The sequence below is a fragment of the Hypomesus nipponensis genome, chromosome 6 (genome assembly GCF_054491055.1).
Source record: "Hypomesus nipponensis isolate SF chromosome 6, ASM5449105v1, whole genome shotgun sequence".
NCBI lineage: Eukaryota > Metazoa > Chordata > Actinopteri > Osmeriformes > Osmeridae > Hypomesus > Hypomesus nipponensis.
This window is the reverse complement of record NC_140366.1, coordinates 11,999,382-12,013,005: the sequence shown is the minus strand read 5'-3', so window position 1 is coordinate 12,013,005 and position 13,624 is coordinate 11,999,382. Positions and strand designations below refer to the sequence as shown.

Here is a 13,624-nt window from a genome sequence, read left to right as displayed (position 1 = left end):
GGAAACTGATTTCTTTCTACCACAGACTGGTCCAGATTTGCGTTGAAAATTGGAGTATTGTTGAAATGTTATAGTCTACATAAAGTTATATAAACTTTGAATTTGAATAGGTTGACCCAGATTGGTTAAAATACATTGTCTAGATTGGTTTGTGTAATTAACCATTTTAAGGGTTTTATTTTATACAGAAAATCTATTGAAGGGCACAAATGGCCAGTTTGTGCGTAAATCAGCCTCAGGTTTGAATATGAAGTGACGTCACCATGAAATGGATGCTGATACCACCCCAAACAGGTTGGATTTGTTTGAGGTGAAAGTTAGAAAAAAAAAACGATTTCGAAACAATATACCAAAATGTCGCAAGCCAATCGCACGTCATCAAGATTCACGAAGGTAAAAAATAGACTACAGATATTCAATTACACGGAAAGTCAATTAGGCTATGTTAAAGGCAAAAGTGGCAATTCCTTTCACTATTCAGTGCCGTGGGTCCAAGATGCTACGGTGAATTTAAGACCAGAATGTAACACAAAGGGTCTACTGTATAGGCTATCAATTTACATGAAAATCACTATCAAATTGTAAACTTAATTTTTGCCTCAAAAGATAAACAAAAGTCCACATTTAACGTCAGTTCCACATTGTCAAATTAGAAAAAATGTTCCTATGATTTACATATCATATAATCATATTATGCTGTGGTACGTGATTTAAACTTTGTTGACATGTTTTCCTCTCTCCTTCCTCACAGGTTTCAAGTTGCAATCAAGGAGGAGCTGCAAGTCCTTTGGGGCTTCTCTTGGAACCTGCTCCTCAAATATAAAGAGCTTCCCCTATCCTCAAGGAAACACTGAATCAGAACCCATAAGGAGGAGTCGCGCGCTTTCCCACCCATCTCAAACCAACCAGCGCATGGCTTAATATTTGAGTCAGTCATCAAGAGCAGTTGAATTTTCTCTCTGTCTCTCTTTAATTAGTTTTTACTGGAACTCGTTCCTCAGATCAAGTTATTTTCTTATCAGTTAGTAGAGCAAAACTTTTTCATTTAAGGAGCGCGAGAAGCATAAGTAAAAAAATTTGAGAGAGCGCGCTCAGATGGCTGCCCTGATCAGCGCGTACTCGTCGTGGCCAGAGAGCTTCGAGTGTTCTGCGGGAGATGGGGACGTGCCCGACGGACACAGCTCGCACAGGACTCCCGCAGACAAAGTGTCGGAGCCGCGCATCAGAAGACCTATGAATGCGTTTATGGTCTGGGCTAAAGATGAGAGGAAGCGTCTAGCCGTTCAAAATCCCGACTTGCACAATGCGGAGCTCAGCAAAATGTTGGGTGAGATGAAAAAATATGATAATTCTAAACATTTATTGACAAGTTGTTTAACTCTTATAGTGATAATTGATGTACAGTGACCCTCATGTGGTAGTAACAGGCCCAAACGTTGGTCGCCGGTTTATCTTGTGAAGTTATGGCAAACAGGCCCTTTACAAATTAGAATACAAAATCAACTTGTTTTTAATTGTTCTGAAAGTTTTAAAAAGGTTGTTTCAAACTTTTAGTGAGAAAAGCTCATTTTAACAAGAAAGACGAAATCAAACATTTTTGTTTGGTTCCCATATACGGTGTTTGCCCAAGCATCCTTTAGACAAATTAATTTAATTTAATAATAATACTGATAAATAATTTTTATAGTGACATTATGTCTTATAACATTCAGCAAAACGAAACAGGTTCAATTTCATTAAAATTAACCCAATTTTACACACATTTATCAGTTTTAGACTAGCGCGTATATAGTGATGGTTTGTTTCATGCGCTCAAAAAACACGCAGATCACATTCTCTTTGCCAAACCAAGATTTAAGAAAAGCAGGCATACAAGATGGGGATTACGAAAAGATGCACACAACTTGATACTCGTGCCAATTTGATTTTTTAAATAGAATGTTTGGGGTTAGTCTATCACAGGTTACATATTTTGGGCACAGACACAATTGTCAAAATAACATATTTCATGCATGAAATTATTATATTTTTCGTTAAGATAAAGTTATTTTACAGTCACACTGGTAGATTTGTTAAAGTTGTATTTAAAATGAACATGAAAGATTACCAAAGCCAGTGGTAACCTTTCGAATTATCAAAAAAGTGTTAGAATAATACAATAGCCTATTATTTATTATAATAAATGATTTATTCTTTGTGCAGTATCTCTTGCAACCAACAACCATTGTAATACATATGTGTTGTGCAATTTATTATTTTTATATTTAGATTCTTACCCCTTTACATAAAAGATTCCTGCTGTTTTAAGGAATCCATATTTTCTATCAAAGTGAACATTTAGTTCTACCTTTATCAAACCATAAAAACAAAGATAAATTTTCCATTACATGGCATTAATTTAACACCCACTAAATGTTTGCTTTTTATTAGCAATGCCGTGTCTTTTTAACAGGAAGTCATGTTTTCCAAAATGACGTTTATGTAGTTAGTTTTATCAACAGTTGGGTAATTAGTTAACAGTTTCATCAAATGAATAATTATTTCCAAAACGTATTCCCTAGCCATAACACATCCAATAACAGTGGCCAGTATAAAAATGAAAACATTTACCGTTTTCTTTGGTTGACCGAAACATTATTACGAGAGTATTGACTCAAAAGTACAAGGATTATGTTCTAATAGCTCTACTAAATGTTCTAGGGTATACATTATTCTGTTCTCCAGAATGATGAAATGGAAAAGTGCACAGCGGACTATAAGATTAACTAAGTTAAGCCTTTTTTGTTGTCTGTTTTTCATGCAGGCAAGTCATGGAAGGCCCTGACACCCCCACAGAAACGTCCATACGTGGAGGAAGCAGAGAGGCTGCGTGTGCAGCACATGCAGGACTACCCCAACTACAAGTACCGGCCTCGCAGAAAGAAGCAGCTGAAGCGCATCTGCAAACGCGTAGACCCAGGTTTCCTCCTCGGTGGCCTGCCAGGCCCTGACCAGAATGACCCACGAGGGCTTTGCCACCCTCTTGACAAAGACGACGACGCGTCTCCCGGGGTTGGCGGGAGCTTCTCGTCTCACAGCCCCGTGCTCCCTAGCGTCAGGTCCTTCAGGGAGCCCTCCAGCTCCAACAGCAGCTTCGACACTTACCCCTACGGCCTGCCCACCCCACCGGAGATGTCCCCGCTGGATGTCATGGACCACGAACACTCTTCCTATTACTCCTCCTCCATCACTAGTGGTGGCATCTCCTCCTGCTCACCCTCCTCCGGCTCCTCCTGTCCTGAAGAGAGACGCCAGGCGTCGGCTCACATGGGCAGCCCCCCACCCTATCACACCGAATATGCTCAAACCCAGCTCCACTGTGGGCCCACGCACCTGGGCCACATGTCCATGTCCCAGGCTGGGAGTGGGGCTCTGATTCATGGGCCTCCACTGTCTTACTACAGCCCGTCCTTTTCCCAGGTCCACCCTGGGCTCCAGGGCCACCTAGGCCAGCTGTCCCCCCCTCCAGAGCAGGGTCACATGGAGACCCTGGATCAGCTGAGCCAAGCAGAGCTACTGGGGGAAGTGGACCGCAATGAGTTTGACCAGTACCTGAACTCCACAGGGTTCCACTCCATCGAACAAGTAGGAATGACCGTCACGGGACACATCCAGGTGGCGCCAGCATCTGCATGCCCCAGCAATCCAACGGAAACCAGCCTCATCTCCGTGCTGGCGGATGCCACAGCGGCCTATTACAACAACTATGGCATTTCTTAAGCTGTTGCCTGGCAACTGCGCCCATCCCACCTGTAACTAAGTTGAGACAATAGGTTTGGAGAGATGGGGGGGCACGGGGGGAGGGGATGCTGGGCAGGAGGCAGGACCAATCACAGAGCAATATGATTGTCTGGGGCCGACAGAAGAACAAAGAGGTTTGTAGAAGGCAAAAAAGATAAATCTACGCAGAGTGAGAAAGAACTTTAATGGAAACCTCAGGGACGTACATAACAAAACTAACCCTAACCTCTGGTCCGTCGGATTCATATCTGATCCCAGAATTTTAATCGGACTTGCAGTCCAGTTGTAAATGTCTTGTTGCCATGCAGGTGTGTACAAATGCTCTTAAGCTAATTTAAGTAATTTGATGTTTCGCATTAATGCTAATTGTAATGCTATTATCAACTCTTTTCTTGTGAATGTTTATAAAATTTGTTCTCTCTACATTAGTTGGGAGTTTTACCTCAGTAGTTTGTATTTAAATGAGGATTAGATTACATTGACATTTCTTATGCAATTCTTCCAGACAAAGTAGTATATCAAAAATAAAATAAATTTATATACTTATCATTCTTTCAAGTACTTAATATATAATCATAATCTTTACAATGGAAATAATAAGGATAACTATTACTGTATGCTGATTTAGGTTTGTGAAAATTTATTTAAATTAAAGTTCCTCTTTTATATTGATTTCTTTAAATCTGTTTAATTGCCATATAAATATGCTTACATAGACATGGATTGTGTGATATCCTCTGCAATTTGCATGCTGTGAAACAACGTCCCCACGTCTTTAATGTAATTGACAATATAGTTTGTTGGGCTTTGGGTTTCCATATTAAACCAGCGGTTGCATTGGAATTAATTTGCAATCTTATAATAATGAAGTTCTTCATCGAAGGCTCAACTATTCTCATTGAAATTAGTTTTGATTTGTTACATTCAAAAAGTGAGACTTGACTAGTTAATGTCAAATGCTTTTCCTTACAAAACATGATCTTTTTTGTTGTTGAGAAGAACACTAGCTCTGGTTCTAGCTGACAGCCTGCTGTCCCACTCTCTGCTTCCTCTCTTCCACCCTTCTTCTATCCTCCTCCTTCCTCCCCAGTCCCCACTCGCTTTCATTCCACCCGCGGTTCAGAGGATTAGTGTAAAACACCCACAGCCCCCCCCTTTCACCCCGCCCCCCCTCCATCTCAACCCGTCTCTTTGTTTTTCCAGTGTCTTATTCTGGGTGCCTTCTGTGGCTCACTAGAACCCACCTACCCCCCACCCTATCCTACCCCACCCCCTCACCCCATGTCCTATCTTGCTGATGCAGACCTTTCATAATCTGCACGGAATAAATAAATAAATCTCGGGGGCCCCTGACGACTGTTTTACACGTTCCTCGTTTCTCTCGCTCCTTTTTCTTTCGTAAAATTCTTCTCTGTTTCGATAAAAGGAATTCTGGGGCTTTTGACAAATCCTGGAGTCTGGCTGGCCTTCCTGCGTTTTTTGGGAACGGTTGAGTCGGGCTTCTTGTAAAGAGGATGTGGCGCAGGAGCGGTGTTTCCTGACTGATAAGGGAAAAGCCTCTCTCCGTCAGGATGTTTGGGCCTGGCTGGTTGTCGCATTAAAGAGCCCCAGCCAGGGAAGGGAACCCGCTGTCGGACTAGTGGGAGGAAACGAGACCTCGCTGATTAGCATCTTACGCCCGCACATTTTTTCAGGGAGGCCTTGTCGACCTGGCCCCGACAACGAGCCTTGACCACACACACACACACGTAGGCTTGCACACAGACAAAACCACAAAGCACACAAACATACATACACTAACATGCACACACGCACCAACAAAGGACTGACACAGATTTCTTACTCGTGAACTTGTCAGTTCACTCCAGTTTGACCTCTGTGAAGAATTTCCAAGCCCAAGACAACAACACCCATAGGGTATACAACACATGTGTCTTGTTACACCACTCCTTCCCCTAGTACCCAATGTATGTTCCTGATTCAATACACCTCCACAGCACTGCTCCTCGAGAATTTGATTAAATTGACCAGAATGACAACATTCATCATATGCCAGAAGTTACAGCAGTAAGAAATGGGGCTCATTTTTTGAAGGGGTATATCATTACCCTTGTTGCCTGAGGGAAACCTCTGTGGAGATATGTAGAAGGAAGGTGCTTTGGACTGGACCGTTGAGTGGAGTGAGTAGCCTGAGGCTGGGGGCTGTAGAGGTTGAAGAGGGGAGCTTGGTACGGTGTCAGCTGGGTACCATTGGGGTCAGGTCAGGTTCCTTCAGCTAGCCTCCCTTGGTAAAGACTCCCTGTGGTGTCTCAACAAACACTTCCACTACCCCGGGGGTAGGGCATTGTAGCGTGGACAAGGACAGACACTCAGCAATCCAAACAAAGGAGCAAGTCTCAGTGGTCTCTGTGTATCACTCACTTGGGGTTTAATCCAATTAGTTGTCACATCACGTTTGTTTTAGGTTTGATCCTTTTCACCCCAATTGCAGGGCTTCTAAAGACCTTACAGCACCATGGGGCACTGGCAAGACTACATTTATGCGCCGTGTTCCACTTTAACAAAAAGACAAGAAAAATGTTCTACTTTGAGAGAAATTATGTCATTCACATTGATTCATCAATGACTTCTACGCAATGTACATAATCCAGAAATGCATTGAATGAGTTACGTAGTTAAATGAAATATCCATTTTCCCAGACAACTGCTAACCCTATTTCAATCATTTCTCCCTATCCAGTAAATCTGAATACTAAAATGTTCCCTGTAGAGTTGATTGTGTTATCATGAAAAGATAATAAAATAAAAATGTGGTTCATGGAAGACAAAGTCCTCTCTTTTCTCTGTGACCTGACCAGCGGAGTTTTACACAATTGCTATGTGTTGACTGTGAAGTTATGAGTTCACAGGAAGCAGGGGCAAAACACTAAACTTGTCTAACTCAATCCCTTCCTTTCTGAAAGCTGTGGTCCTCAACATAACCTTTGTTCAGACACTTCTGCTCAGCACTACAGTAGGCCTATTTCAGAATACCACAGTCCATCATCGTAATCTGTTCATTGTAACATTAAATTTAAGTTTAAAAAGTACTAAACAACTACCTTAATAATTGCAGGACAACTGTAAGATGTTTTAAATGATAACTGGCACTTGTGACTTGTTGAAGTTAGGAGTTTCAGCCAGGTGCACAAACTAATCTCATGTCATATAATCAACGGATTATATGTATGATATACTATGGGATTTATAGAACTAGCCTTATTAGGATATAGTCTGAACAAACAAATCTGTGTCCACTCCTGTTATTTCTCTCTGATTGCTCCCTGGCCCTGGCCCAGCTTCAGGTCAAGTCTGTGGAATGAGCCTGACAGGTAGTCTGTTATGTTTCCTGTTTCCCCCTACACCATCACGTCACATCCCTGGGCAAACAAACAACTCAGCCTTCCAACTGAACTCCAAAATTGCTAAGGTAGCTGATTGCTGCGGTGCTGTGTGAGTGCTGGGATGAGAGGCTGCTGTTGGAGGGCCAGTGGCGCAGCTGTGTAAAGTATTAGCCATCCGCTGGGACTGAGGTGCGTGATGATCACCTGAAACATCATGTCCACCGGAGACTCTCAGGAGGCTGACTGTCTGCTCTCTGCTCAGAGGGGCGACGGAGGCGTGTGGACAATGACTGCCCGGCCAAGAGCATCGTCACCAAGTTGGTCTATACGTGGCCATGATGACACATGTTGCTGACGGGGCCCTAGGTCAAGGGGAAGTAGATGATTTGCAGTACGTGACTCACATGTTGTACTGTGCATGTTGATAGTTGATAGTTTAATAATGATGCCGGGCTGCTAAATCTAGGACCCATTCTAGACGCCAAATAACATAACACGTGTGTGCTGATTACTTGATAATGATTCTGAAATAAAATTCCTTTAGCTATTTGTTTACAGTACGTTGTTGTATCATGTAAGGCAAAAACAGAACGATTTAGCAAAACTTTCTAAAAATAAAAAACAAAAAGATGAAGTCAAGATTTAAGATAAACACATGAGATCCAGCCACAAACATTGCAGGAGTAATTTTACATTTGGAGTGTGTTGTGTGCATAATAACCTGTTTACAATTTGTATTTGGCTTCAACGGTGGCCAAAGGAGGGAGAACCAATCCCCCCCCCCACCTCACAGCAAGGGATTATGGGTGCAGCTATTCTCCGTCTCATTGTGGTCGAACAACAGGCGCAGTGTGCGGTGGCAAGCAGGCGGGGGTGCGTCGCCGGCTGAAGAATGGACCAGACTCAGCAAGGGACGGGTGCCATGTGGCAGAGGATGCGCAGGGACGCAGATGGGGACCCCTGGAAAACTTGGGGGACGGTGGGCACAGCCAGCGGCCACCCACCTGTACCTGCGGCTGAATGCAGCAGCCGAGCAGGGTCCAGCACCTGTTCTAAGCTGATACAGACAGGCAGCGTGGACACAAGGAGGCAAGCCAGAACTAAACTGCCAAACCTGGGAATGGGGAGATCTCCTATTTACCCACAAGAGCAACCTGATTCCAACATCAACAAATGTAACAGAAAAGACAAGAAAATAGACACAGCTAAGAAGCCGACCAGCTTTCCAAATGCAGTCTGTGTTGGTGTTGTTTACAAGACAGTATTGGGCCAAATATTCTGGGCCTCTTTGCACTTTGAAGAAAGTGTTATTCTTGGAAGAAGACATCTTTGTTCAATTATTAGAGTAATCTTTTAGTTTCCAGTGATTTACGACTATTTAAATCGAATAATGCAAACAGTAATGGCTGTGTGGGCCCTATTTATAAAAGCACGGCCTCTCTGTAAATGAGATGGGGCAGAGTTCTCCGAGTTGTTTTTGACCAGAGTGCAGTCTCCCAGGAGTGTTATAACTCTTAACCTCAATGTGGAAAAGGATGTTTCCTATTGTGATTCCTAATTACAAAGTGGATCATTCCTTCAATGGAATGTAGCATCCACATACTGTATCTTCTCTGTTTTTATTAGTGCCCAAACTTTTTTTTTTTTCATGCTTTGCCTGCTTTCATTCATGCAATATGCAGATAGTGCCAAGCTTAACATGGTGTAATTGCGTTGTTATAATTTTTATTTTATTTCACAACTTCAAGTCATGATAATTATTCTGTTTTACTTATCCTGGGTGAATCATTTAAACAGGTAACTACTGAAAACTGGGGGGAAAAAAACAATATAAAAACAATGCACATAAGTAGAAGTAGTCTAATCTAATAATGTCCACTGAGCACACCCATTCCATTACACTTGTGGTTTTGGAGGCCTTGCCATTTGGACTAGCTGTTAATGGCTCAATAATTCTTTCCTGCATTATGGTGGACTTGTGTACTTCAACACTGCTGGCCTCTCTCTAGTACTACATAGCTACCCTTTTATCCTGCGAGTTTAGAGTATACTCAGTGTGCATCCTGAATAGCAGACACGGTAATGATGTCGATGAGTGACATATTAAGGTCAGCTGTCTTAGAGAGACCCTTTTAACAACCACTCCACATACATAGACACAGCAAGCTACCACACAGCCTGTTGAAAGTTTCAGAGGCACAGGAACTCAAACTGGACAAACACGGAACAACGGGGGATTTTTGGGAGGTGAGTTAATTTTTGAGTCTTATGCACCAACTGCAGTGTATAAGATGGCTGAGAGTGAGCTGATGAAAGATTTTCCATGTAAATGAATCAGAAAGATGAAGGAGTTCTAACACAAAGTCAAAGACAAGGTGACAACAAAGACACATACTCCACTCTAGGCCTTGATTCTGGCGTAGTACGGATCTCAACCAAAGTGGCATCTTTGTTTTGCTTAGGGTCTCCCAAAGGCTCACAAGGAAATATAAAAAGCAAGATGACTGATGAATGATGTGTGGTCCTGCGCATGAAAACAATTAAACCTGCAATAACTGCTCATCTGGACTCTCTGGCACGTCAGTCGGTATACAGAGATTTTCCGCTGCTTTGATGTCGAGTGTTTACACTGGAGAAGCATTGAGGGAGAGAAGAAATGGTGACCTTGACAATTAGATGATGGTGGCATCATTTCCATACTCACTACCGTGCGCCAGGCTAACCACACATGGGCGGGATATACCCGGGATGTTGTTGATGTCTGAGACTGAAGGAATCCCTTCCTGCTGGATGGTCTGTCTCACTTCCTAAAAGTTTTCACATCAAATGAGACACACGGAAATGACTCACTCGGTCGTTCCCGGAGCTCTGACACTTGGAATATCTGCACCATGTTGACAGGTACAAAACAGGATGTGAGTTGGAAACAATGTACTTTGCATTGGATTGTAAATTGTTGTTATTTGCTGTAATGAAAGCCCTTTAAAAGCTGAGGTGTGTACTTTTATCATGACCACAAGGTGCAGGCTTTTGACAGGCCTAATATATACAAGAGCAATAGGGGTGGGGGAAAAACTGGACACCAAAAAACTTTGTTGAAATATTTCAATAGACATGAGATAAACCTGTTATTTGGATATCTTGCATCGCAAAACAGACATGGTTTGCATTTTTCAAAGGGCATCACACTTGCCCTGGGGTTTTAAAACTATCCCACAAAACTTTTAATTAGTGTGATGTCATGCCCTTAAAGACTACCATCATTAGTCTACGGACCGTTTTATGAATTATACAGGGTAACATTCAGTCAGCGTAAGCATATTCATTTTGCACATCCCACACCTTTAAGAAAACAACCCTTCCCCCAGAATCTTCATATATACTGTACCCACTTACACTAAACCTAACCCGATTCTCACTTATGACAGTAATTTTTGTCTTTGTTTTGACTTAGAATAGTAAGAATTGGGGTTCAAATCTCGTACTTCAATGATATACACGTTCGCTTTCCTTTACTAAAGTTATTGTAACCCCAAGTAAAGTTTATGGTAAAGTCAATGGCAGATATTTCTTATGTTTTTGCTAAGGACAAGCTTTTTTGTTGTCAATGTTGTTTGGAGTGGCCGTCTAGAGAGTGCAGGACGCAGAAAGATGATACATTTGAAACAGGGACAAAAGCAATAGAAGCAGGCAAGATAAACAGATGAGGTTTGAGAAAGGGGGAGGGTGAAATATGTTTTTATATATGTAGGCCTGTTTTGTCTCTTTTGTTTGCTGTAGAGGTGTGTCATTTTAATGACATATTATTTTGCAGTTTGAAGTTGGATTTGGAAAGCCTATTTTGAGCTAAATATTAATAATACTATCAGGGCTAGTTAATTACAACGTAAGAGTCCGTTAGTCATTTTGAACAGATTGCGAACTGATCTAAATGTGACAGCAAAAATGCTGTGCGAATGCACATTGTAAAATAGGACAAGATGTCAGGATTCTTTTTTTTCAGTATTGTCTCATTGTAAGTGTTGGCTTATTTTAAACCAATACAGGCCATCAAAGGAATCTCATTGAAAATAATCCAATGCACACCTTTAACAAGGAGAATCCGGTAGTGTTGGGAAGACACCATATCCCACTAATAGGATTTGTTGGCCTTCAAAAATGCTGGCAGGCTAGATTGGCGGACACACATAAAGCATGTTTTTGAGCATAAAATGTATTTATTTGTACATTAAATATCATATTGTTTCACCACCAGAGAATCCTAACTCATCTTCACAATTATGATCCTGGCTTTAAAATGCGCCACACACACTGATACAATGAGCTATAGCATTAAAATAAGTATTATAGAATTAGAAAGGCTTTCTTATTCAAATGAAACTGCAAGAACATAAACAGGGAAAACTGTAATATAAGGGCTCTGTATGGCCCTATAAAACTCAATTTGTTCAAATTGAGTAATTGTGCTACTACTGAGCGAACATGCTCTGCTTTAGTCCAGGATACATGGGCAACAGCAAAATATGACACATCTTCACAGGTTCACTTGTCTGTCTCTGCCTACCTGTCTGCCTCTCTCTCTCTCTCTCTCTCTCTCTCTCTCTCTCTCTCTCTCTCTCTCTCTCTCTCTCTCTCTCTCTCTCTGTCTCTCTCTCACAGGCCACCGATTACACAGAGCATGTGAGCATTCTGCATGCCACAGAGAGATTGCGTAAAGTGTATTAGAGGCTTAAGGGGCCAGGGGTCTCCTCTCTGTTACATTTATAGTCCCTGCTTCTCTATGTGCCCTACTGATGTCTCTGGGAGATGAGTGTGTGTGGGGTACAGCAGGTCAAGGAGAGTGCAACCTGTCTGGTCCTGGGCTCCACATTGGCTATCTATACCTAAGGTGATGTGGGGAAAGGGACTAAGGCAATATGCATGTTGTATATTTAATGTAATGTTGTGCACTGATGTGTGTATTTATTGGCCACTTGCCAATGATCCTAAACACATCAAGAGTCAAGAGTATTTGACCAGTGGAGTTCACGCCATTGTGATCTCTACTACATATTCAACTTTCAACCCCTCATGTGTGAAGCTTAGAAAGGACAGCGACAAACATAGCTGCAGATTGGCCACAGAGCTTTGTTCTGCTGTAATTAGCCCTGACGGGCCTGAAGGGGAGGCTGAGGACAGCTAAGCCCAGGCGTCAGTACTCACATGCAGGCTTGAGAAATGAGTGTTGGGGGTGTGACCGGAGCTGTCTTCACCACAGCAGTGGGGAGAAGGAAAAGAAGTGGAAGACAGGTTTCTTCTAGTCCTGGTTGATATTGGCTGTTATATGTCTGTATATATGTAACAGATTTCTCTGTTAGTCTCGGTTAGTGACTGACAGTCCACTTCTAGAAATGCCACCACATTACATTTCTCAGGATTCCAAGCTTTGAGTGGCTGTATATTTCAATTACATCATCCAAACAGTATTATAGCCTATAGAAAATATGTGGTAAAATGCATTGGGATGGACGGAGTGTCTTTGGTATTGGCAGTTTCCTACACAGACATATTCCCTTTAAGCCCCAGCTACCCCAAGTCAGTGTGTCAGCTGAGCCTGTTAGGGTAAGGGCTGATTTTGTCTTCCTGGTTGTGGAAAGCCTTCAGTGTGTATGCACGGCACAGAACGGTTTGACTGATAACAGAGTAAAATGAGAGAAATGTGGAGGTTGTGGTGTAAATATGTATGTGTGTGGATATCATCGTAGTTCCTCTGTACCAGAAAGCCAGGAAGTGAGACTCAATAGGGGGGGGGGGTGGCTTCTCATGAGTCATGCAAGAACATATCAGTGCACTCCACTCCGACCCCTGATCCGAAAAGCTCCTTAAGATGCAAGCAGACGTCCGGCCTAATGCTGCGCCCCACTGAGTGTATGTTTGTGTTGGTGGGAGGCACACTTGTGATTAAGCACTTCTTGTAGCAGAGACCACGCGGACATCATAGGGAAATGACTGGCAATGCACACACATCTGCAAGCCCTGATAAGACAAGAACAGTCACTTGTTCTTTGGTGTGACCTTTGCCCTTGAAAAGAGGGTTGATGCCCAGATTTGAATTAAGACAAATATTTTGTTGATTTTGTGCTTTTGCCCGTGACTAGTTACTTATAGTCATGTATGAAGTTTGCTCACAAGTGAATAAAAGCAAAAATTGGATGGCAAAGTTGTCTCCGGTTAATATACGACACAAAATGGGGCTGGACAATGTTAACATTACAGTAAGAAATACTTTCTATCAAAGAAAAGATTTTATCCGATAGACAAATTCTTCACATCTTTAGAATATTAGCAGTGTGTGCCCCATGAATTGTTAATGTATGCTGTTACTCCTTCATATAGTTTGCAGAGTGTCAAGCAGACCTTGTGCAGGGTAACTCAGGGGGAGAGCATGCAACCTATTAGGATTAGCTAGTATGTCCTGGAAT

General features: G+C 42.2%; 1 protein-coding gene across 1 annotated transcript; it reads left to right on the top strand.

Moving 5' to 3' along the window:
• The first annotated feature begins 798 nt into the window (after positions 1-798).
• On the top strand, positions 799-4,627 carry sox7 (SRY-box transcription factor 7). The gene is made up of 2 exons (XM_084700405.1): positions 799-1,327; positions 2,804-4,627. Exons 1-2 carry the CDS (start codon positions 1,096-1,098, stop codon positions 3,757-3,759), a joined length of 1,188 nt encoding a protein of 395 aa, XP_084556531.1. The 5' UTR covers positions 799-1,095; the 3' UTR covers positions 3,760-4,627.
• Positions 4,628-13,624: the final 8,997 nt, after the last annotated feature.